The 24,651-nt window shown below is 37.9% G+C and overlaps 1 protein-coding gene across 1 annotated transcript in view; it reads left to right on the top strand.

Annotated features, from left to right (window-relative positions):
* The window catches only part of LOC136030973 (endoplasmic reticulum-Golgi intermediate compartment protein 2-like), a 46,603-nt gene that overhangs the window by 20,332 nt on the left and 1,620 nt on the right, over window positions 1–24,651 (top strand). Inside the window, exons 2-5 of the mRNA XM_065710124.1 lie at window positions 8,698–8,853; window positions 10,240–10,456; window positions 13,143–13,390; window positions 21,244–21,492. Coding sequence (XP_065566196.1) covers window positions 8,698–8,853; window positions 10,240–10,456; window positions 13,143–13,390; window positions 21,244–21,492 — 870 coding nt within the window. The remainder of the gene's footprint in view (window positions 1–8,697; window positions 8,854–10,239; window positions 10,457–13,142; window positions 13,391–21,243; window positions 21,493–24,651) is intronic.

A 24,651-nucleotide genomic window follows, 5' to 3' on the forward strand; every position in this document is an offset into this window, starting at 1 on the left:
AAAAAAAGGTAAAAATCTAATAACTAAAAAAAAAATGAAAAAAATAAAAAAAGGCAAAAACTACAAAAAAAATAAAAACTAATGAAAAAACTAAAAAAGCTAAAAAACTAAAAAAACTAAAAAAAAACTAAAAAAGGTAAAAAACTAAAAAAACTAAAAACTAAAAAAGAAAAAAACTAAAAAAAAGGAAAAAACTGAAAAATAAAAGAGAAAAAGAAAGCTAAAAAAATATGAATAAATATATATAAAAATAAGTTGTTGGTGGGTTATGTCTGTCTGTCTGTCTGTCGAGTGACGTCGTGTTTGTCCGCATATGACGTCTGAATTATTTCACACTAATACAAAAGAAGAAAAAAAACTAAAAAAGCTAAAAAACTAAAAAAAACTAAAAAAAGGTAAAAAACTAAAAACTAAAAAAAAACTGAAAAAACTAAAAAAAGGCAAAAACTAAAAAAAAACTAAAAACTAATAAAATAACTAAAAAAGCTAAAAAACTAAAAAACTAAAAAAACTAAAAAAAGGTAAAAAAACAAAAAAAAACTAAAAACTAAAAAAAGAAAAAACTAAAAAAAAGGAAAAAACTGAAAAATAAGAGAAAAAGAAAACTAAAAAAATATTAATAAATATAAAAAATATAAATATAAATATAATATAAATTAGCAATCAACAAAGCACCGAGACACAAATGACGACCGGGACACAGGGAGTATAAATGACGACCAGGACATAAGTAAAAAAAAAAAACTAAAAAAACTAAAAAAATGGTAAAAACTACAAAAAAACTAAAAAACTAATAAAAAAACTAAAAAATCTAAAAATCTAAATAAACTAAAAAAGAAAAAAAAGAAAAAAGGAAAAAAATAAAGGAGGAAAAACAAAACTAAAAAACGAATTGTATATACAGACCGGGACACCGGGATACAAATGACGACCGGGACACAGGGAATATAAATGACGACCGGGACACAGGGACACAACAACAATGGGGACGCCGGGGGGCACAGGGGGATATAAATGACGACCGGGACACCGGGACACAAGGAATATAAATGACGCCCGGGACACTCAAAGAGAAATCACAGACTGGAACACCGGGGACACAAATGACGACCGGGACACAGGGAATATAAATGACGACCGGGACACAGGGGGATATATAAATGACGATGGCGACTCAGGGAATGGTCGATTAGCAATCACCATCAACAAAGCTCAAGGGCAATCATTAGAATCATGAGGTATAGATCTGAATACGGATTGTTTTCCCCATGGACCATTATATGTTGCATGTTCAAGAGTCGGTAAACCTGACAATCTATTTATATGCACAGACAAATAAATGACGACCGGGACACTCAAAGAGAAATCACAGACTGGGACACCGGGACACAAATGACGACCGGGACATAGGGGACACAACTACAATGGCGCGTAACGACTTACGCGCGCGGGGGGGCTTGGGGGGGGCGCGAAGCGCCCCCACCAACTAGGTGTTGGGGTGGCGCGAAGTGCCACCCCAACAGCTAGTATATATATATATATATATATATATATATATATATATATATATATATATATATATTATATATATATATATATAGATATATATGTATTTTATTTATTAATTATTTATTTAAGAATTAACGACGCTTCTTGACTACTAAGGTCCCTGCGTCGGCCCTGCAGTGCATTCCTGCAGCGTGATTCGATCTCTGGGTCCCGTATTACCAAGCTAAGGTCAAATCCACTGCGCCACCACAGGACATATATATATACATATATGTATATAATATATATATATAATATATATATATATATATATATATATATATATATATATATATATATATATATATATATATATATATATATATATATATATATATATATATATATATATATATATATATATATATATATATATATATATATATATATATATATATATATATATATATATATATATATATATATATATATATATATATATATATATATATGTTTTTAACTACGTAAAACATGCGAATATACAACATTCTTCGCTGTCCCATTGTCTGTGCATATAAATAGATTGTCAGGTTTACTGCCTCTTGAACATGCAACATATAATTGTCCATGGGAAAAACAATCCGTATTCAAATCTATACCTCATTATTCTAATGATGTGTCCCTGTCGTCATTTATATTCCCTGTGTCCCAGTCGTCATTTGTGTCCCAGTTTGTAATTTCTCTTTGAGTGTCCCGGTCGTCATTTATATTCCCTGTGTCCCCGTCGTCATTTGTGTCCCGGTATGTAATTTCTATTCGAACAATCCCTGTGTCCCGGTCGTCATTTATATATCCCGCCTGTGCCCCCGGCATCCCCGTTGTAGTTGTGTCCCTGTGTCCCGGTCGTCATTTATATTCCCTGTGTCCCGGTCGTGATTTGTGTCCGGGTGTCCCAGTCTGTAATTTCTCTTTGAGGTTCCCGGTCGTCATTTATATTCCCTGTGTCCCGGTCGTCATTTGTGTCCCGGTATGTAATTTCATCAGTTGACAAACATGACGTCAGTCGACAAACAACTTCATGACGCATACAGCTCAATCCTTATAATGACGTCAGTCGACAAACATGACGTCAGTCGACACACAAACATGATGTCACTCGACACACACACACACAGTCAACTTATTTATATATATACTAGCTGTTGGGGGGGGCGCTTCGCGCCACCCCAACACCTAGTTGGTGGGGCGCTTCGCAACCCCCCCAATCCCCCCCCGCGCGCGTAAGTCGTTACGCGCCATATTAGTTACGTGCCATTGTAGTTGTGTCCCTGTGTCCCACCTGTGAATATAGATAGATTTATATATGTGTTTCAAACTACGTAAAAATTGCGAATATACAACATTTTTGGCTTTCCCACTACTGGGAGCTTTCCGTTTCCAATTGCCAGCAATTGATCTGAAAATGTTTGACCAGAGTCATCGTTTTGCAATCGGACACGCATATTTGTAGTTAATTTTAATATTTTTACGTGTGCCCATAAATTAGAATTTTTCAGGCAAGCATTCATTTCGTCCGCAGGAGTTAAACTACGTAAAAATTGCGAATATACAACATTCTTGGCTTTCCCATTGTCTGTGCATATACAAAGCCGTATGTACTAATAATGACGTCATATGCAAACGCTCTTTTTACAAACAAACATGCATGCTTAACCGCTTCATTTGGTTCCAAAACTGTGTCGATTGACTTGTAAAGGACTGCCTGGTCTCGAATCTTGGTCAAAACAATATTGTTGATTTCGTGGACGTCTATATTTTTGGGTGCGAGAATCGCTCTTTCACTTAGCCATTTATTATTTTTATAATTTTTTAGAATATTCGGAAATACTTTTTCAATCAATTCATTTTTGGACGTCACTAAATTACAGAAATCAGCAGGTAGTTGTATACGTCCTGAAATTGAGTATCGTATCATAAATGTCTTTTTGTTCCGACGTTAACTTGGAAATGTTATTTTGTACATACGACAATAGATCACTCGTACTGTAACTTTGTTCACGATCCAATTCTACACATGTCGAAACAGCAGCGATACGGTTAGATGAAGGCATTCCCAAATCCTGAAGAGGTTTGTTTGCCATACGTACGCACAAATCTTCTATAATAACTAAAGTGTAGTTATAAATTTCTGATGTAAAATCAAAAGTCATATCTGACGTCTCTAACTGTTTTCGATGGAGTATATCTACGGACATTTTTGACTTATATTTTCCCCATAACTCTGTAGGAGCTGATGGAGAGCAAGTTGTTAAAATGATGCCAAACCATGCACGAATTTCACTTGGGGTTGACGTTTCGCACGCGTCATTGATGCAGTTATCACAGTGTTGGTCATTCTCCAATAAATTCAGAGCTTGGCATGCACTACGGTAAGTGTCATGTATAGTACCGTTTACAGTTCTCAAATACTCAAAGGATGTCGGACCGGGTACATTCACCAAAAACAGGCGTAGAAAGAAGCATTCATGTTGATTGGGGTGACCGGTGTAGAGTCTTCCTATCGTGGTATCTTTGAAGATGGTAGGTTGGCCGTCGACTGACTTACCCTGTTTTCGACGTTCAAATACTTTATTTTTAGTATTCCACGTGTAATACGAAGGCACTTCAGTATACAGCAGTTTTTTTGCAAAAGAATCATTTTTGCAAAGCGAAAAAAAAGCTGTTAATTTTGTATCCGGTGGATTCAGGGCTCTTTGTTGCACGTTGGTTTCCGAGAAATAAACACGTTGACCATTCTGTAAATGTACCGCTAAGTGAACAACAGCTGGACTACGTTCATGTATCGGAAATGAAAGAATTCGCCAAACAGCTTCATTACTGCTTATGTATCTTCCAGCCTGATATTGTACGATTTCGTCGAAATCTTTGATTTTGGGCTGCAAGCCAAAAACTGCCATGTCACTGCCTTTGTTGACGTATTTACATATGTATTTGATTGCCTTTACGGAGTTACAGTATTCAACGTTTATGTGTGCATTAAATGTTTTTGATAATAATGGGGAATATGGAACAAACCACTGGTTATCTACTTCGATGGTGGTACCGTTGCCATTGTAGGTTCTTCAGTCATTTTACAATTAGAAATTTCTCTTTCAACGGTCTTCTTACAATTAAAAATTTGTCTTTGAACGATATTCTTAAATACCTGTGTCCTGGTCGTCATTTATATTCCCTGTGTCCCGGTCGTCATTTGTGTCCTGGTATCCCAGTCTGTAATTTCTCTTTGAGTGTCCCGGTCGTTATTTATATTCCCTCTGTCCCGGTCGTCATTTGTGTCCCGGTCTGTAATTTCTCTTTGAGTGTTTTTCTTTTTAGTATTTTTTAGTTTTTTACATTTTTTCTTTTTTCAGTTTTCTTTTTCTTCTTTATTTTTCAGCTTCACTATGAAATACATATCGCCGAACCTTTGTTTTTTTAACTAAAATCTGGTAGGCATTGATGACCTTATCCAAGTCAAAATCCCAAACCCAATCATCATCGCTATCATTTTCAGTTTTGATATGTTTTGACTCTCGCTGTCCAGGTGGATCTTCATCTAACTGCGCGGTTTTGCGTTCTTTAGCCTCAAGCCTGTTTCCTTGCTGTTCTTTTGATTCCTCGGCACGCTTTCTTTTCTGACTTTCTCTATCAGCAGCAAGTTTTTTGGCATAGACTCTTTGGGCATCTTCATCGGCTTTTGCCATGGTAAGTTCATCAGTCATTGTAAACTTAAACATTAATAGATTTCTACGTGAAAATATGTCTTAAATATCTTGAATGACGTCACCGTCAAAGCAAAAATGACGACAACTAATTTCATGACGTCAGTGGACACAGAAACATGACGTCACCTGATCCACAGACAGACACACAGACAGACAACTTATTTTTATATATATAGATATATATATATATATTTGTAGTGGGCTGTCTAATCATCCATCAGTTTGGCAAAGTGGATTAATGCATTTTTATTGTCGATACAAATAAGTATTTATGACTGTTTGAAGGTAGTTTTTAGGATTTTGGTAACCATTTTTTATTGGCAGAAACTTGGATCAGGGTGTCAAACAGTTCGTGGTAACAAACTGTAGTAAGGAGCGACCTGGCTCAATAGTAAACGAAACTCTAAAAATCAGAATTTTGATGCTAAAAGATACATCAAAAGAATCGGATTTTCATGCTGATTTTAAATATATAAGTTTCATTAAATTTAATCTTTGTCATCAAAAAGTTACGAGCCTGAGAAAATTTACCTTATTTTGGAAAATAGGGGGAAAAAACCCCCTAAAAGTCATAGAATCTTAACGAAAATCACACCATCGCATTCAGCATATAAGAGAACCCTATAGCAAAAATTCCAAGCTCCTATCTACAAAAATGTGGAATTTCGTATTTTTTGCCAGAAGACAGATCACGGGTGCGTGTTTATTTATTTTTTATTTTTTTCTTTCTTTTTCCCAGGGGTCATCGTATCGACCAAATGGTCCTAGCATGTCGCAAGAGGGCTCATTCTAACGGAAATGAAAAGTTCTAGTGCCCTTTTTAAGTGACCAAAAAATTGGAGGGCACCTACGCCCCCTCCCACGCTCATGTTTTTCCAAAAATCAACAAATCAAAATTTTGAGATAGCCATTTTGTTCCACATAGTCGAAAACCATAATAACTATGTCTTTGGTGATGACTTACTCCCCCACAGTCCCTGGGGGAGGGGCTGCAAGTTACAAACTTTGACCAGTGTTTACATATAGTAATGGTTACTGGGAAGTGTACAGACGTTTTCAGGGGGATTCTTATGGTTTGAGGGGTTAGGTTGAGGGGAGGGAGCTCTGTGGGAGTATCTTTCCTTGGAGGAATATGTCATGGGGGAAGAGAAACTCAATGAAAAGGGCGCAGGATTTTCTAGCATTACTGTAAAAAAAACAACAATTTTTTATTAATAAACATGAAAAATTTTTTTCAATTGAAAGTAAGGAGTAGCATTAAAACTTAAAACGAACAGAGATTATTAAGCATATGAGGGGTTCTAAAAATATTTTAGCATAAAGAGCGAGGTATTTAGGAGGAGATAAATACATCGCTCTTTATGCTAAAGTATTTCTAGTAATTTCAACTACTAATTCTACGGCCTTTCTGATTCAGGGGTCATTCTTAAAGAATTGGGACAAAACTTAAAATTTAGTATAAAGAGCGAGGTATTAACGAGGGGAAAAACCCCCTCATATACATAATAAAAATATAAGAATATAAAAGTTTTTTACGTAAGTTAATTCTTAAGTTACGTATATTTTTTATTAATAAAAACGTTCGTTAAAAATTAAAAGTTCTAGTTGCCTTTTTAAGTAACCGAAAAATTGGAGGGCAACTACGCCTCCTTCCCCACTCCTTATTTCTCAAAAGCCATTTAGCCAAAAAGAGAATTAGTATGCGAATTTCATTTTAATAATTTATGTGCGGAGAGCCAAAATCAAACATGCATTAATTCAAAAACGTTCAGAAATTAAATTAAAAAAACTAGTTTTTTTAACTGAAAGTAAGGAGCGACATTAAAACTTAAAACGAACAGAAATTACTCCGTATATGAAACGGGTTTTCCCCTCCGCAATCCCTCGCTCTTTACGCTAAAGTTTGACTCTTTGCCACAATTCTAATTTTTAAAACAATTAAAAACTTTAGCGTAAAGAGCGAGGGATTGCGGAGGGGAAAATCCGTTTCATATACGGAGTAATTTCTGTTCGTTTTAAGTTTTAATGTCGCTCCTTACTTTCAGTTAAAAAAAACTAGTTTTTTTTTCAGTTTAATCACTTTAAAGGCTAGAATTTTGGATAAATACAATGAGTGTAGAGGATGCTTGGAAATCTGCAAACTAAGATTAGAACATTGGAAGCTACAATGATGACAGTGGTCAAATATGGTTCTGAGGCATGGGTGCTCCAGAAAACAGAGGGAGATTTGCTAGATGTTACCAGAGAAATCGATTACATATTGTTTTGGGTACCCAACGACATGACCATATTTCAAACAGTAAGCTGTAGGGAAAAGTGGGTTTCAATCCTCCTTTCTATGCCTATTATGAGATAGAAGTTAACATGGCTAGGGAACGTTCTGTAGATGAAGGATGACAGATTGCTAAAGATTGTCCTTTTTGGACAATCGTGTTGGGCTAAATGGAAAGCAGATAATCTGCGGTTGAGGTAGGAGGATGTCATAAAAAAAGTTTAAGTGAAATGGGAACTTGCTGGGAGGTTGTAAAGAGGGAGGCTTTGAATAGATTGGGGTGGAGGAGGAGCATGCGTAGCTGTGTTGGCCTCTGGCAGCTTGGTCCTTTGGTGAGTTGTTAATAATAGTAGTAGTATGTCTGGGGAACAGTTTGCCACCAGGAGAGGGGGAGAATTTACCATCATCAGTCTGAACTTAACTTAACAGTTGCTCAAGAAAATTTTTCTAGAGGGGATGGGCAATGAGCTTTTTTTTTGGGGGGGGGGAGGTAGAGCACTACTGGCCTCGCTCCGCTAGTTAAGCCTATAGTCAGAGTAAAGAAAAAATACCATTATAGGCATCTTAAGACTTTACTAGGATATGCTAGATGGTGTTATTAGTTGTCCTGAAGACCAGCTCAAGTTCTCTGGCATCCTTTTTTTGTACTCTTCTAATGCTTGCTTTCATTCTGGCTCTGTTCTTAGAGTGTATAGCTTTAAGCCAGGAATTTTAAATGCTTTATAATATTGTAAGCCAATTGTAAATTCCAATTATGGTAATTAGTTTTCACAAATGGAGGCTATTGTATTTTCTACTGTTGATTTTTTTATTACATCGATCTAGCAAGTTAAAAGGTATTTTAAGACTTTTGCTCTTTTTCTCCAAAATTCAACGAATAGTGTATTTGTATTAAAGTCTGGGTCTTGGAGCAGGGTGTCCTTGGTACTACTACCCTACAGAAATAGTGTCGAAACACAGAAAATGTGCTTTTTTAGGGCACCATTTTTTCTGGGAGGGGAGCCCTTGAAAGCAATCTGTGATGGAGAATAGTTCACACCTATCTCTGTATGCAAATATTTCACAGTTTTAAAATGAAGGATAATCTGAAAGTTTGGGTCAAAAAACATATCTAAAATAGTTCCATATTGCTGAAAACATAAGTTTTGATCTAAGGCTCTTTTTTCTTTCTAGTATCCATTCTATGCTGGTTTGTAATTGTATACCTTTTGGTGTCAGAAGTGAAAGATTATCTTAATCCTGGGACAAAGTTCAAATTTATTCCTGATTCAGAAATTTTTGAAAAAGTCGAGTTGAATGTTGATTTCACAGTTGCCACACCATGTGCTTGTAAGTATTTCATACAATTTTTTGTCGATCTATTTTACAATGCCTAATATCTAAACTAGTAATCTTAACATAATTTTTCAAATTGTTTCAGATTTAAAAGTTGATGTCTTATATGTGGGAAAAGATTTCCAGGGGGATTTTCCATGAAGGAGGAGTTTTCTGTTGGGAGGAATTTTTGGTGAAAGAATTGTCTGCAGGAGGAATTTCCAAAACCTTTAAATTAAAAATACTATCGTTATTTATGCAGGGGACTCTCTGCAAAGGGGGAGTTCTCGTAGGGAAGAATTTTCCTTGGGGGGGTTTTCGCTTAATTTCTTTTCTTTTAAGATTGCAGCATTTGACTGGTAACATCCCATCGTGAAAAAATCGCAGCAACGCACGACAGGTAAGCTAGTCTCGCATAAATTTTATCTGACAATGTTGATGTCAAAACTGAGGCCATGCCTTACAGACATTATTTTAATAAACCCCTGATAAATTTCTTCAGTGGCATCCATCAGGATTAAGGAGGAATGTTCGTCCTGGAAACATCTTGCTTTTGTGTATGAGAGTCAAACCACTCCATTCCTACAACATTCCGGCTACCCGATTGGGGATATGGTAACAAGACGGTGATAAGACTAGATATGGTACTCATTTTCAACGTCCTATGTGTCTATGGAGACAAGAAAGACTCTAAGCTATAAACTAAGCCAATTACATGTAAACTTTTTAATGCTTTAAATGCTTTACGTAATGTAAAACACCTTTAGTTAGATTGAAATAGAATTAAGTTGGTAAATTCAGTAAAAGTATATCCTATATAAAGCATATAAAGAGGATCAAGTAGTCAAGCAATGAAGGAGGATGAGGACATCACTCCCTCCTTCCTCTTTCCCAGAATTGAGATAATTAAATCACTGGGTGAAGCGCTGCGATTTTACTGCAATTTCTCTAAAACGTTGATGATGTTGAGGAGGAGGAAAGGGGGTGACCTGCATATCCTCAGTTGATCTGAAGCTCCCCATATCCTAGGATATATTCTTATGTATATAATGCTCAGCTATAATGACTGAGATTGCTCAATTTGGTCAGCTCAAAATGTCGCTAAAATGACCAGCCAGATAGTGAAATTAGTTGCCCCATTCCTCCTCCAAAAAATTCCTCCTCCCCCCAAAAAATTGGGTAGTTTTGCTTCTACTAGGCATACAAAAAGTAAGACTCCTTTTTTCAGATCCTTTCTGTATGCCTAAGCTGATTCGAAGGGAAGAATTAATAGAGTGAGGGATGGAGGAAGAGCGTATCCAACTGTGTTGGTCTCAGGTGCCTTAGTGATGTAGTGAGGTGTTGCTATTGGTTATAGATCCTTATCATATATACACAGTTTTAGGTATTCTCGTCTTTCAGTTTTGGGTGCAGATGTGGTAGACACTACGGACCAGTCTGCTATTTTGTTTGGACGACTCCATGAAGAAGAAACTTGGTTTGACCTTGATTATCGTCAAAGAATGCACTTCGATACATTGCGAAGAACAAATCGTTATCTAAGTGATGAGTATCACACATTGAAACATCAGATATGGAAATCTGACTATGCCTATTTTTTCTCTGGTATGCCTGCAAGGTAAAACATAAGTGTATTTGTAAATTAGTAAATATTTCCTTCATTATGAATGAAATGGATAGTGGGGCCAATTAGTGTCAATGTTGGGGAGGGATAGGGGAGGGCAAAAAATATATTTTAAAATCTAAAGGGGGATTTTTTTTGTGTTCGTTTTTTTCCTATGGAAATACAAAAGAAAGGATATTTTTCAATGGAAATATAAAAAATAACGTTATTTTTAAATGCCTGGGGAGATGAAGGCGAAATCGAGGAGGGGTGAATGCCCCCCTCCCAAACTGGCACCACTGGCCGGGAAGGGGATTTATATTTTATTAGTAATGTGGCGAACGATCCATTATGATTAAAAAAAAATCTATATTATAAAAAAATTAGAATCATGAAAACCTTTTACTGTGCTATCGCATGTGTTGGAGATGACGATTCCTACGAATGGTTGTAGAATATTGGGTGAGCACTCGTTTAAATTAAAAATTTGATTCTTGATTCTTTGATTGATACTTTTGATTTGAATTTGATTCTTGATTCTTTTGTGTAGCCAAGAATAAGGTAGTCAAACACGATATCTGTTCTATTCTACTGTCTCCATCTCCATATCGCAACTGCCATCCTCATCATAATTCTACAGCTAGTAGTTAAAGTAATAATGTAACTGTTTAATATCTGTCATTGCTGGAAGTTGAACCATCAGCCTCCTGCCAACTTAGCTGGCACATCTAGCGACTGAACTATACCTGCTCACCAGCAAATTCTTCACAGCCAATTGGTTTAGAGGTTTTTAAGGAGCCTGTAAGTCTTAAAAAAAATTTCTATGGGGATACATTTATGAAAGAAGTAAGCTTTTGCCAGACATATAATATTTCTCGAGAATATTATAAATGTCGTACTTTAGTAAATTTTTCGTCCCTAGTGGAGAGATTAGGGGCATCTGAGTTCTGGCAGAGACCATGTTCTTTTCCTTAGCTTCCCTGAAGTTTTTTTGTTCTCTCTTTAGTTCAGTCTATAAACTTGTTGCCTCCATCTCTTAATAGTTTGCCAGTTAGCCATCCCTTACTAGTTTACTAGTTTGACATGTCTCCATCTCTTACTAATTTGCCAAGTAAAAAGGGTTATGAAAACGCCGATACAAGCAAGGGTTAATATTGTAAACATAAGGGTACTCCACTCTGGTTGGTTCATCTCATACGTATGCTACCAAATATATCTGCGTGATTTCTTGAATAATTAGTGTTTGATGATTTAAGAACAAGGCACCAAGGTTTTCAACCCAACTCTATATATGTACCTTGAAAGAGCAGTTTATATGGCTTGAAAATATACTCTAAGAGATCTAATCCATAGAATAGTTTGCTATCATGGTCAGTAAGGACGAGGGGAAGGGGAAGAAGACATCATGGATTATGTTAGCCAAGTTTAAAACAGAATAATATGAAGTGTTAGGGGAAGAAAATCCTGAATAAGGAAGAAAAGCCTGAATTCATTTTCTAATGAAGAATACCTCCGTCTGCAGTTTTGGTAGTAGTGGGCACCAAATTCCAAAAAACAAAAGTGGGTGAAAAATCAGCTAAAAGGGAGATAAAAACTACGGCCCCAAACAGCTTAAGGATGGGTAGCTTTCCTTTGAAGATGACTTCTAATTTCAGTCAGCTAAAGAATCAGCGACACCATTGAATTCCTCTGTCAAAATATCAATACGACAGCTGTTTTTTAACCTTGTAAAGTCCCAAGTCACAATTTTCGTATCATTCAAGTCATTGGAATTGTTATGACCTCAAGAAAAGGCATGGGTTCTACAAGTGCAATTCGGGGACTAACACTTCTTCTCAATGCTGCACAAAGCGCTTAAGCTGGTTTAGAACTGGACAGCAGGAAAACCCTTGGAACTCCTGTTAAATGGAGGCTTTTTGAAGTCCCAGGCCCATCTTGTTCAATACGTGATTTTCCACGCTTGGCAATGCTCTTCCATCAACAACACTTGATATCCTGCACAAGCAATCTCAACCCTATTACCTCCAATTCATTTTATATTCATGCCTACAAAAACTGTACTACAATGGGGATTTGTATGAATCAATATTAAATATGTCACTTGAACAGTAGGAGTATTTGTTTAAACCGCAAGTGGAAAATTTTTGTGATGTCTGTAGATGGTCGTGTCTTAAACCCAAAGGTGTACCTCATATTTACATAATTTCACAGATTACATCTGTGAAATACATTATTACGCACATATGTATGCAAATGTTTTAAGGGCATCAATAAAGGATGGAAATCTTCACATCACAAAAAAGAAGGAATCTATGTATCGTGGTCTATGCTAATTCCAGCTATTTGTCACAATAATTTTTTCCCTAACAGGCCGCAAAGTATAGATGAAAAAATAAATAAATGTGGCAACGTCAATCATGAAAATCCATAAGGTTTGCTTAAATAAAAAAAAACAATAAAGAAAAAAAAATAATGCAAAAATTGCTTTGGCCTAGTTTTCTATAAGATTTATATATTCTGATTCTTCCCCTCATATACATATTTTCGAAAATGGTGTACTCAACACGAGAAAACGTAAATGAACAAAGAAAAACGATGCAATTCACAACCATTGTGAATTACTTCGTTTTTCCTCATTGTCCTACTTACCCATTGTGGTCTGAGAAGTTGTTTACTGTTGCACAAGCACTTTTCCTTTTAGGGTTGATATCCCAAATAAGCCAAAGGATGCGTGTAGGTACCACGGAACTTTGACCTTGAATAAAGTAGCTGGAAACTTTCATATCACTCAAGGAAAAGTTTTACCCATACCAGGTGTGCATATTCACGTTGGGCATATAATGCAGGATTTTCGTGGAAATTTTTCTCATCGAGTTGAGAAGTTTTCCTTTGGTCTTGGAGCTAAAGGGATTGTACAACCACTCGAAGGTGAAGAGCAAATAGATGAGAGTAAGTAGAGGAACTTGTTTGGCATTTCCATAGAATAAGGGATTAAAAAGACTTCTTAGAGGTCTTTTGAAAACCAGAATTTTTTAAAGACTTCCTATTAAGTATTACTCAAACTAATGTTGAAATTGTGAAGTAAGTCGTAAATATAGCTTTTTGAAAATCGCTAGCATTTGAAAATCGATATAGCGAAGATCGACGAAGTTTATTGTTTCCTTATGAGTAAGCATCGGAAATGTCCCCTTAAAGTTCAAGTTCAAGTTCCTTTTATTACCAATATCCATCCATTTATAAACAAAAATATCCCAAAGGGCTCAATGGCCCGTTATTTGGGAAAAAAAACAACAAAACAAAACATAAATAACTATTAATTACATTCACACTTAAAATATATTTAGAGTCTACTCACCAATCCTCACCCGAGTACAACCGGTCTCCGCACCACCTACTTACAAAAAATAAATAAAAATAAAAAAATATATATACATCGAGGATCCAACACTCACACCACCCAAATCTAAATAAATAAATTCAATCTAAATAATTAAATAAATAAATTAAATCTTGATAACTAAACAATATAAATAACTGATCAATATTATAATTTAATTTATTTTTTTTTTATTAAAAAATTCTTCAACCGTTTCTTGAAGGATCCTATGGTACAGGACCGTCGAATCCCAACAGGAATGGAATTCCAGGCACGTCCGACAGCAACTATCAGACCAAAGTCCGAGCGCACTGCAGGGGTGGATGGCACTAGCACATCATCCTTGTTTCTAGTTTCATAAGGACTGACAGTTCAACAATTTCAAAAAGCCCGGAAAAACTTGATGGAAGGTCTCCACGGAAATACTGAAACGCAATGAAAGAGAGGTGTAATGTATGAATATCTTTAATCTTCAGAAGTTCAACAGAAATATGGGTGGTAGACTGAAGAACTTTTGCTGCTTTCAGTTGGAGATTATGTAAAGGTGTAAGTACAGATGGAAATGTTGACATCCACACTGACGAGCAGTAGCATAAATAAGGGTAAATAAGAGAGAAATATAATAGACGAAGGATAGAGAAAGGAAAGACTCGCTTCAGCTTTCGAATAATTCCAAGGCCTCGAGAAACCTTTAATCTCATTGACTCAGTATGCCGTTTGAAAGATAGATTTTCATCCAGAAGTATCCCAAGGAATCGAATAAACCGGTCAGCTGGGCGGGATATGGATCCCTTAGATGTTTTAAGCTCTGTCACTGTAGGGCAGCTTTGGCCTATGCGGGAGAATATAAGAAAAAACGATTTTTTTTACATTCAAAGCTAACAAATTTGCATCAAACCAACGATATATATTTTCTGCCATCAATTGTAGCTTGAGGATAAGAGATGATTCATCAGGTGCTGCAGCCCCCAGGGTGGTGTCGTCGGCGAATGCAAAGAGTTCTTCATGTTGACCAGGCGTATCCAAGGCTTCAACCACAGCATCTCCTTTCTGGCACAAATGACAACAGAAATCAGATCGTGGGTTGCTAAATAGTCGATAGAGGTCGTTGACATATATGAGGAAAAGGGATGGCCCAAGAACTGAGCCTTGTGGCACTCCATATTCGACTGGAATATGCTCATCAGAAGCTTCAACTGCAATGGATCGGCAAGTTAGGAATGAAGAAAACCAGGACAGAGCTTCTCCACGAACGCCTTGATGCGACAACTTACCAATAAGTATCTCGTGTGTGAGGCTGTCAAAAGCTTTCTTCACATCAAGGAATATTGCCGCAGGTATAAGGCCGAAGTCTAAAGACTGTCGTACAAAATGAAGAAGCATATTACATGCGTGTTCTGTTGAGCACTTCTCCCGAAAACCAAATTGGTGCCGATGAAAAAACTTCTTCGCGTCTAGGAAACTCAGCAAACGCTTTAGCATAGCCTTTTCAAATATTTTAGAAAAGACGGACAGAAGAGATATAGGCCTATAGTTCTCCGGGTCCTCCTGGTCACCTCCTTTAAATAGTGCTATCACTCGTGCCAACTTGAGACGCTGAGGGAATATTCCGAGCTTGAATGACTGGTTAACTAAGTGGCACAGTGGTGTAATAATTGAGGGAAGAATCTGTTTGATTAATTTGGCCGGAATTTGGTCAAATCCAGATGAAGAATTTTTCAATGACGAAATTATTGTTATCAGTTCCTGCTCCGTAACTGACTCAAGAACCATTGACTTTACACAGGAAGGACCGAGGAACTGCTTCCAAGTTCTAGAACTTGAAGAAGGAACCACACCTAAAGCCGTTGTTTTCCCAACCTCAGCAAAAAATTTAGTCATCTGATGTCGTACTTGGTCTTCATCCAAGAAAAGCTGATTCTGAACATTAAGTGATTTAGGGAGCTTTCTAGGTCTTGCCGATGGTTGCGTAACTTCCTTAATTACATCCCAAGTTTTCTTAATATTTTTGCCGCAATCCGCAAACCTTCGGGAAAAATATGTAATTTTAGCTTTTCGAATCAGAGTTTTAAGCATTTTCCGGTATAGTTTAAAAGTCTCTAATTTAGCATCACTTGGTCTGTTCCTATACTCTTTCCAAAGGTTCTGTTTTCTCTTTATTGACTTTAGTATTCCAGCTGTAGTCCATGGGGCTATGGGTGTTGATCTCTTAGAAAGACTTGGTTGGGGTGTTCGGCAATGGTGGATAAATTTCTTCTTTACTGTTTCATAAAAAAAATCAAAAGCCTTATTATAATTTTCTAAGCTCACCCTCTCAGGTATTGTAAACTCCCATGACGTAGTGAATAAATCATCTTTGAGCTTTTCGATGTTTGCTGGTGTATATCGGAATCTTGGTTTATTATCAGGGACTATTCGGCGGGCAGACCGGGGGAGTGGAAGTAAAACTCCTACTGGAAAATGATCCGATGTATCTGATAGTAGCACTTCATTTTTTACAGAATGTATAGATGAGAACACATTGTCAATTAAGGTTGCAGATTGGTTTGAAATTCGTGTAGGGATATTTATACAGGGAGTTAACCCAGACGAGATTACTAGTGCCAGTATATCACAAGCCTGACTCGATGACATATCCATCATGTCAGCGTTAAAATCACCCATTAAAATTATTTCTGCCTTTTCAGACAATACTTTCCCAAGAACAATCTCTAATATTTCCATAAATTGTTTCATTGATCCGCTTGGAGATCTGTATATTTCGCCAATTATTATCTTTTCATTGGAGCTAGTAGCCAATTCTATGAACAGAGATTCAAATACCCGTTCAATGTTTATAGACAGATCATCTCTTCTTACAACTGCCAGATTACTCAATACATAAAATCCTAGCCCCCCCTTTTTAGCTATCTTTCTATTTAGAAATATTGAATTATATCCGGGTATATCCATAAGTAGCTGGTTCTTTTCATTTAAAAAAGTTTCACATAATCCAATAATTCCAGGGCGAGAATTCTTACATATAAGCTGTATATCATCCAGGGAAGAATTCAGCCCTTGAGCATTCAAATGCACAACCCGGAGGACATCCTCCCACCGAGCCCCAACATCCCATAGCCCAAACTCATCCACAAAATTACTATCAATAATATTACCTAAATTTTCATCAAAATTCATATTCGGTGTTCTTCCTATCGGGTTATTCAAAATTTCATTAAAATTTACTCTACGACTTTCATATTCATCTAATTTCCTTTTCGTGAGATTAGCGTCAGTCCTCGATGAAAACTCAATTTCATACATTACTACTTACCAATATAGGTGATGAATAGAGACCACGCTGTAGTCGAGTGAACACGGGTGACGTAGACATCCTAATGACAGCAAATTCGTAAGGCGAAGGCACGAACTTGAATTTTCGCTCTGGAACGGAAAAATATTTACAAGTAAAAAAGTAAAGAAAAGAGTAAATAACATGGAAAGAGAGAAATATAAGAAAATAAACATATAAGAAAAAACATAGATACGCACATTGTAAAAGAAAGCAAAAAAGGGAGTAAATAATATAGTAAATAGAGAAAAGGAAAAATAGGACAATAACTAAAAAAACACACACAGATACGGACGTTGCAAAAAAAGAGCAGCAAAATTGCATCCCCTCACTTTACTGAGGCGAAAATACTCGATAGTTTACGTCACGCGTCAGAAGCACCATCACTAATAACTGCGGATAAAACCAAGGCGAGGGGGTCATGGCATGCATCACTGAACTTAACCCAGTTTGAGCTAGAAGTTTTTTTTTGTTTCTAGCCATAGTTTAGTACCCTGTTGCATGACTTTAGTTTGAGATACTTTCTCAGCGGTTACTTTGGAATTTCGAAGCTTGTAAGCCGTACTCAAAAGTTCTTTCCGACGCTTTGCAAGTTCAGATGGTAGGTCATTACTGATGCTCTTTCCTGTGCCTTTTAGGCTACCAACACAAGCCATGATCCTATCTTTATGCCTAAGATTCAGAACAGAGACAAAAATAGGGTCCGAAACGGGGCGAGAGTTCGAGCGGGAAGGGCGCTTGGTCTTGTTTCTAATTCTGTACATTGCCGTGAATTTTATATCCTTCGAGTTTTGTACTGGCATTCCTGATAAAAAGTCGTGGACTGTCTCTTCAATATTCTCACTATCCTTATTAGGAATTCCGTGAATCAGCAGATTTTTGCGTTTTACGTACAATTCTGTACTCAAACACTGTTCTTTAACCGCTATAATTGCATTTTTCAAATCAGAATTCTCTTGTTTCAGAGCTGAATTCTCTATACGAAGATTTTCGATCATTTGCTTTAAGTCATCCATACGCTCGTCGAATCGTACGATACGCTCGTAGCGAAGTTCATGTTTTAACACTGAGGTTCCCACTGCTGTTCAGTATAAATGGCTTATACCTAGAACCCCAGTCTTTGGTTTCTGTCTTTTAGAAACGAATTTGAGGAAGTCTAATATTTATTTTTTATGTAAAAACCATTATTTTGTTATTATAGGCGGACTCACAAAATTGAGTCGATGCTCATGCCAAAAAGGTCTGTTATCACCCACCTCCACACAAAAAATAGCAGCAATAGCCACTGGGCTATTAGTGCCTCCTCGGGCGTGGGGTTTTGAAGTAAGGCTTTCCTATCTATTTTTTCCTTCCTATAAGAGCCTTTCTTGTTAGTGTCAAGGTGTCCATCATTGCTTTTCCCCATCCTGATGACCTCAATCCGCCAGCTTCAGACTAGCTTCGGCAGGTAGTTGTTCGTAAAAGAGAAGGGAGTTATCCACCACACGCCAGCTATGGAGACCAGGCGGCATTGATCCTTAGAACCATTACTAACAAGAGAACGCCTTTCTTACACCTCCCATTGCTCCTCAAGGGACCATTTCTTGCGTCACGTTTGGCGCTTCATACGTCCAAGCGGATTGACCCCCCCCCTCAGACATGATCTTAGCAGCAATTACGGGCTTCACTCCATCCAGTTTTGGCAGAGTATCCCTCAGAATACGCTGCCTAGTGGCCAGACACTGGTCAAGACGGCCAACGGGCGGGCAATAATTTGAATTTGCAGTAGTCGGCGTTTATTTGTCCTTACTACTCTTAGGGGCACCACGAGAAGGTTTTCACTGCTAGTTCCATCTTCACAATAAAGGATATTCTATAAAAATAGAAATTACAAGAAATGATAAGAAATGACACAAACGACTGATGAAAAGACAAAAAGGACCGAAAAGAGATATAGAATAGTTCTGTAGAAGTTAATTGGACTGTCCATTTCAAAGTGAACTTAGGAAAATTATCTACAGCCTAGCACGTAAGCAGAAACCATATAGCTCTGGATAAAAGAAGTGAAAAGAAAAAAAGGATATTTTTTCTAACAGTAAAATAGACACGTATAATATATCAAAGACCATTGTCGGTCGTTCCTTCTGAGTTTTTTTTTAAGTTCTGTTTTTTTTTATTCTAAGATTTAACACTAGCCCAGCGTCATTTGACCTAACTTCCGAGTCTAGGAAGGTGAACTTTGTCTATTTATTGTTGCCTTACTAGAGTTAAATACCATACTTTTATTTTCCAAATAACTAACACAGTATCAATGTTGGAGCGCAAGTATTCCAAGAAATTATTTTAGTGTATTTACCAATAACCTGATAAAAATTGGGAAACATCACATTATTTTATTTTGTTTGGGTCAAGTATTCCGTATAAAAAGTATTTAAGTGTAATCAGAGGTAAAGATAGGTGGAGCCTCATCCTCTGCCTCCACGCGGGGTATAACTTGTTACGAAAATTCTTATAAATCCTACATGAAAACTAAATATTTTGGTAGCTGTTATTGCCAATTGTAATTGTTGACAAAAGGAATGCTGAAAAATATAAAGTTCGCATCAGTATTCCGTATAAAAAGTTTTTAAGTGTAATCAGAGGTAAAGATAGGCGGAGCCTCATCCTCCGCCTCCACGCGGGGTATAACTTGTTATAAAAATTCTTATAAATCCTACATGAAAACTAAATATTTTGGTAGCTGTTATTGCCAATTGTCATTGTTGACAAAAGGAATGCTGAAAAATATAAAGTTCGCATCTCCTCCCCCCCTCCTTGGAGAAAATTTGTTAATTCGTCCCTGAGTGAAATTTGTAAATGTTCTATTAAAATTTTATTTTAATATGAGTGCTGTGTATTTTAAGTGCATTCATTACTGTGTATTTTAAGTGCACTTATGCATTTAAAAACGGATTTAGGTTTTAAAATTAAGTACGAAACTACAAATTACTCAAAGGTTTATTTTGGGTTTGATTTTGTTTTTACTCTTTTTCATAATTTATATTTTATTGGCTATTTGCTTTATTAGTTCCCTTTTGTCCCGATTATTACTTATCACAAATCCGCGAATAAGTTTAAAGTTTATGTTCCGTGAGCAGTGTTTTTACTTCTTCTCTCCTATGGTTTTGCTACATCAACGAAAGACGGGAATTTTGATATCAATATATAGCTGGGAAGTTCTATCTATATAGAAAAAAAAGCGTGGCACCAAAAAGCTTCAGAAGATGTAGCTTACCTTTGGAGGTGTAGTTGTCTTTGGAAATCAAGATATTATTTATGTTTGAATTTCTACGGACGAAGAGCATTGACAAATTTGACGAATTAGTCTTGACTATTCATTTTTATGGCTCAAAGTGGCAACACTGACGAAAATGTTGTACTTTCCTAAAACCTTCGTAGTTTTGAAACAGTCAAAAGAAAATTTTTTGAGAATAACGGTTTTCATGTATGAGTAGACCTAAAATGGGTCTAGAAGGCGGGGGGGGGGGGAGGGGGTCCGCAAAAAAACTTGTATCTGGTATTTTCAGTGGTGTTGATCTTGACAATAATGAGTTTTGTCGAAGTTTTTATCATGTATTTTCTTCTTTTTTTTTATCTGGATTTTTGTTAATATATCTAGCATGATGTATCAACATGTTAATTTTTTTTTATTTAAGCATGATAGCATTATCATTTTGCTATCAATCTATAGCTGGTATTCAGTTCTATCTGTATACCAGACTACATTTTTGAAATTCAGTGAACATGACTTTTTAATAGAAAATACGTTAAAAGTTGAAAAATTTTGAAATAAGGATAATTTTCCATGTTTTTAACCAAAAAAAAAAAAAAAGAAAAAAAAAACCCAGCTGATATCATAATTCTGGCTAGGTGAATGGACAAATTCGAGGCTAATAAATCTACCAATGATTGAAAGGTATGGTCCTTTTGGTGTAAGTTACAGCTGGGGACTTGTTGGGAAATCCCTTGTTTCAGAGGGAACCATAAAGAAGCTATATCAGTACTTTCATCAAGTGTTAGTTCTGTCTTACCTTCTTTTTCGGGGTTTTTCCCTATTTTTATTTGTTCAAATTACAGTGCCTCTCAAGTATCAATACTGGCTTCAAGTTGTGCCAACAGATATACAGACGTCATACTCAAGACGGAAAACCCAACAGTATTCAGTTAGAGATTATGCCCGGCCCGTTAAGAAGGGAGAAATGCAAGGAATTTATTTCAAGTATGATTTTAGTGCTATGCGAGTTCGCATCGAGGACGATGGAGAATACTTTGCAATGTTCCTAGTCAGATTATCTAGTATTATTGGAGGAATTTATATAACCGTTGGTAAGTATGTACTTTGTACTTACTTGTACTTGTTTCAGGACACAAGCTCTTCAGCTCTCCCTGGCGCTATGATCTGGCAGACGGTTGAGTGCCAAGCCGCTCGGTCGTGTGTGTGTGGTGCACATATTTCAAGCCACTGCTTGTCCCATCTTCGGCCGTGTCGTCGGAAACCACCAATCGGCTCTAGGTCCGCCTTGAGTGTGTTAAGCCAGGTCTTGACTTGTCCACCTCGCTTCTTCTTCCAGTGTGCGAGGGGTTTGCAGTATAGCGCCTTTTTAGTGAGGGTGTCATCTGACCTCCGACAAACATGGCCAAACCAAGTTAGGCGGCGTTTTTTTATTAGGGCTTCAATGTCATGCTTCTGGTGGCATCGTCTACGAATTTCGACGTTGCTAATTCTGTCTCGGAGGGAGACACCGAGGATTTGTCTCAGGCAGGAGTGGTCGAATACTTTGAGAGCATGAACATCCGCTGCTTTCAGGGGCCATGTCTCGCATCCGTAAAGGAGTACGGAGCGGACGGTTGCTTCAAAGATCTGGATTTTTGTTTTTAGTAGGACGTCTCTTTGTCTCCACAGGTTCTTCCTAAGTTGAGCAAAGACTATCGATGCTGATGATATTCTGCTCTGGACTTCCGTACTGCAGCCGCCGGAAATGTCGATGAGGGATCCCAGGTACTTGAACTGGTCAACGACCTCTAAACGGGAGTTGTCGATAGAGATGCCCCTTGTGAGTACATCCTCAGAATTTGTCAGAATTTTGGTTTTATCCTTACTGATCTTCAGCCCAACCAAATCTGCAGTAGCAGCAACATTACACAGCATGGCTTGTGCATGATCTATATCGTTTTCTAGCAAGGCAATGTCATCCGCGTAGTCAAGGTCTTTGATGGAGAAGTCAGGGCTTACTTCAACGCCTCTGGCAGATTGCATGGCGCGCTTCATGATCCAATCGATAACAAAGTTGAAGAGGATGGGGGACAGGATGCAGCCCTGTCTCACCCCGAAATCGATGTCGAAGAGGGAGGACAGCTCTCCATCAGCTTGTATACAGGCACGAACGTGTTGGTAGTATGCCTGAATAAGGCGTATCAGCTTATCAGGGACGCCGTCCTCTTGCATCGCAGCCCATATGCCATCTCTAACGATCGAGTCAAAGGCCGTTATAAAATCTATGAAGACGGCTATAGTAATCTGATTGTGTTTCATGCGGTGTCCGAGAATTTGCCGGAGTGTAAAGAGCTGATCAATGCAGCCCATTCCTGGCCGAAAGCCCGCCTGGTTCGGGCGTGTGGTCGTGTTTCTGATTGAGCTGAAGCGGTTGAGTAAAATCATGGCAAATATTTTGGCAGCGATGCTTATGAGCGATATCCCCCGGTAATTCTTGCATTCAGCTTTATCCCCTTTTTTATACAGGGGGATGATAATTGAAACTTTCCAATCGTCTGGGAGAACCTCCTGTACCCAAATTTTCTTGAGCAGTTTTTCTAGGTTCTGTGCAAGAAGCCTGGGGCTTGCCTTGTAGATTTCTGCTGGTATGGCGTCAATTCCCGGCGCTTTATGATTCTTCAGCTTCTTTATTGCTGCCAGGATTTCCTCTTCGTCAGGGGGCTCTATTTTGACTCCTGCGTATTGGTTAATGAGCGTTGATGAAGGAGGTGGGGGAGGTTGGGTCACTTGAAGATTTGGAGCAGGTGATGAAGGGTCGACTTGGGGATTTAGGAGTTTCTGGAAATGGCGCTTCCAACGGTCAACGACTTCGTCACGACTCGTTAGGATGTTACCGTGTTCGTCTCTTACAGAGGCCGAGTTCTTCGACCTCTTCTCAGTGGACTCTTTAAGCAGCTGATACAGTTTCCTAGTATCAGACAGGCTAGCTGCTTTTTGCATCTCCACCGCCATATTCTCCCAGTACTTCCTTCTGTCTTTTCTGCCCGACTGGTGACATAGCTTGCGTAGCTGTTTGAATTCAGCTGAGTGGCGTGATGGTAACAGACTTTGCTTCGTTGCAAGTCGGATGGTCTCTTCGGACATCCACCGTCTTCGCTTTCGCTTCACTCTTCCAAGAGTTTCGAGAGCTACCTCCTGTAGTGTATTTCGGAACTTCTGCCAATCTTCGTTAACCGACGACCCGCTCGAGTTCCCGTCCTCAGGAGACTCATTTGAGTGTTCATGCTCGAGGGCGGTGAAACGATTTGAAAGTTGAACACGGAATTGTTCTACTACTGTCGGGTCCTTAAGACGGGCAACGTCAAATCGTTTTGGGGGTTCCTTCCGTTTACGAGCCACTAGCCTGATCTTCACAGACATTTTGACCAAGGTATGATCCGACCCGCCCTTGGAACCTGTGTCAGGTCCTCTGTAGGCTCTGCAGTTCTGGATCGAGCTTCTCCAACGTGACGACACGAGTAGGTAGTCCAGCTGGGAAGATGTCCTTCCATCTCTGGATCTCCAGGTTATGACGTGTCAGGGCTTGTGTCTGAAAAGGGTGTTTGCTATTACGAGGTTGTTCGCTTGGGCGAATTGGACCAATCTGGTTCCTCGTTCGCATCTTTCGCCGTACCCGTGAATTCCAAGGCTCCTGTCGCCGTTTGCCTGTCTGCTGCCGACGTGTGCGTTGAGGTCGCCACCGATAATGAGGAGGTCACGTTTGGGGGTCTTTTTTACAGCTTCGTTGAGTTCGGCGTAAAACGTATCTATTGCTTGTTCAGAGCTGACCCTTGTGGGTGCGTAGACCGCAAACACTGTAACATTAAACAGTTTGCTTCGGAATCTAGCTTTTGCAAGGCGAGATGATACGGGCTCCCATTCTATTAGAGCTTTTTGTGCTTGGATGTTAAGGAGAAATCCAACCCCTGCACTGCCACTACCATCTTTGGGTCCTGAGTTATAAAAGAATATAACGATTTTCATATATGCGCAAATCCTTCTTACATTGTAGGGTTATAGATGAAAATAATCGGATTGGTGCAAGGGGGCTCGGAGCTTGAGCCCTTATTGGTCTCATCAGAAATCTCTTGAATAATTTGATATTTTGACTAATTTTGGATATTATTTTGCTGGTAGTAACGAACTAATCCTCAAAGTACCAAGAACAGTGAAATTAAAATCGGACCATTTGAATTGGTTAAGTGGACATTTACACAACCAAATATATTTTA

Source organism: Artemia franciscana, chromosome 9 (genome assembly GCF_032884065.1).
Source record: "Artemia franciscana chromosome 9, ASM3288406v1, whole genome shotgun sequence".
Lineage (NCBI taxonomy): Eukaryota > Metazoa > Arthropoda > Branchiopoda > Anostraca > Artemiidae > Artemia > Artemia franciscana.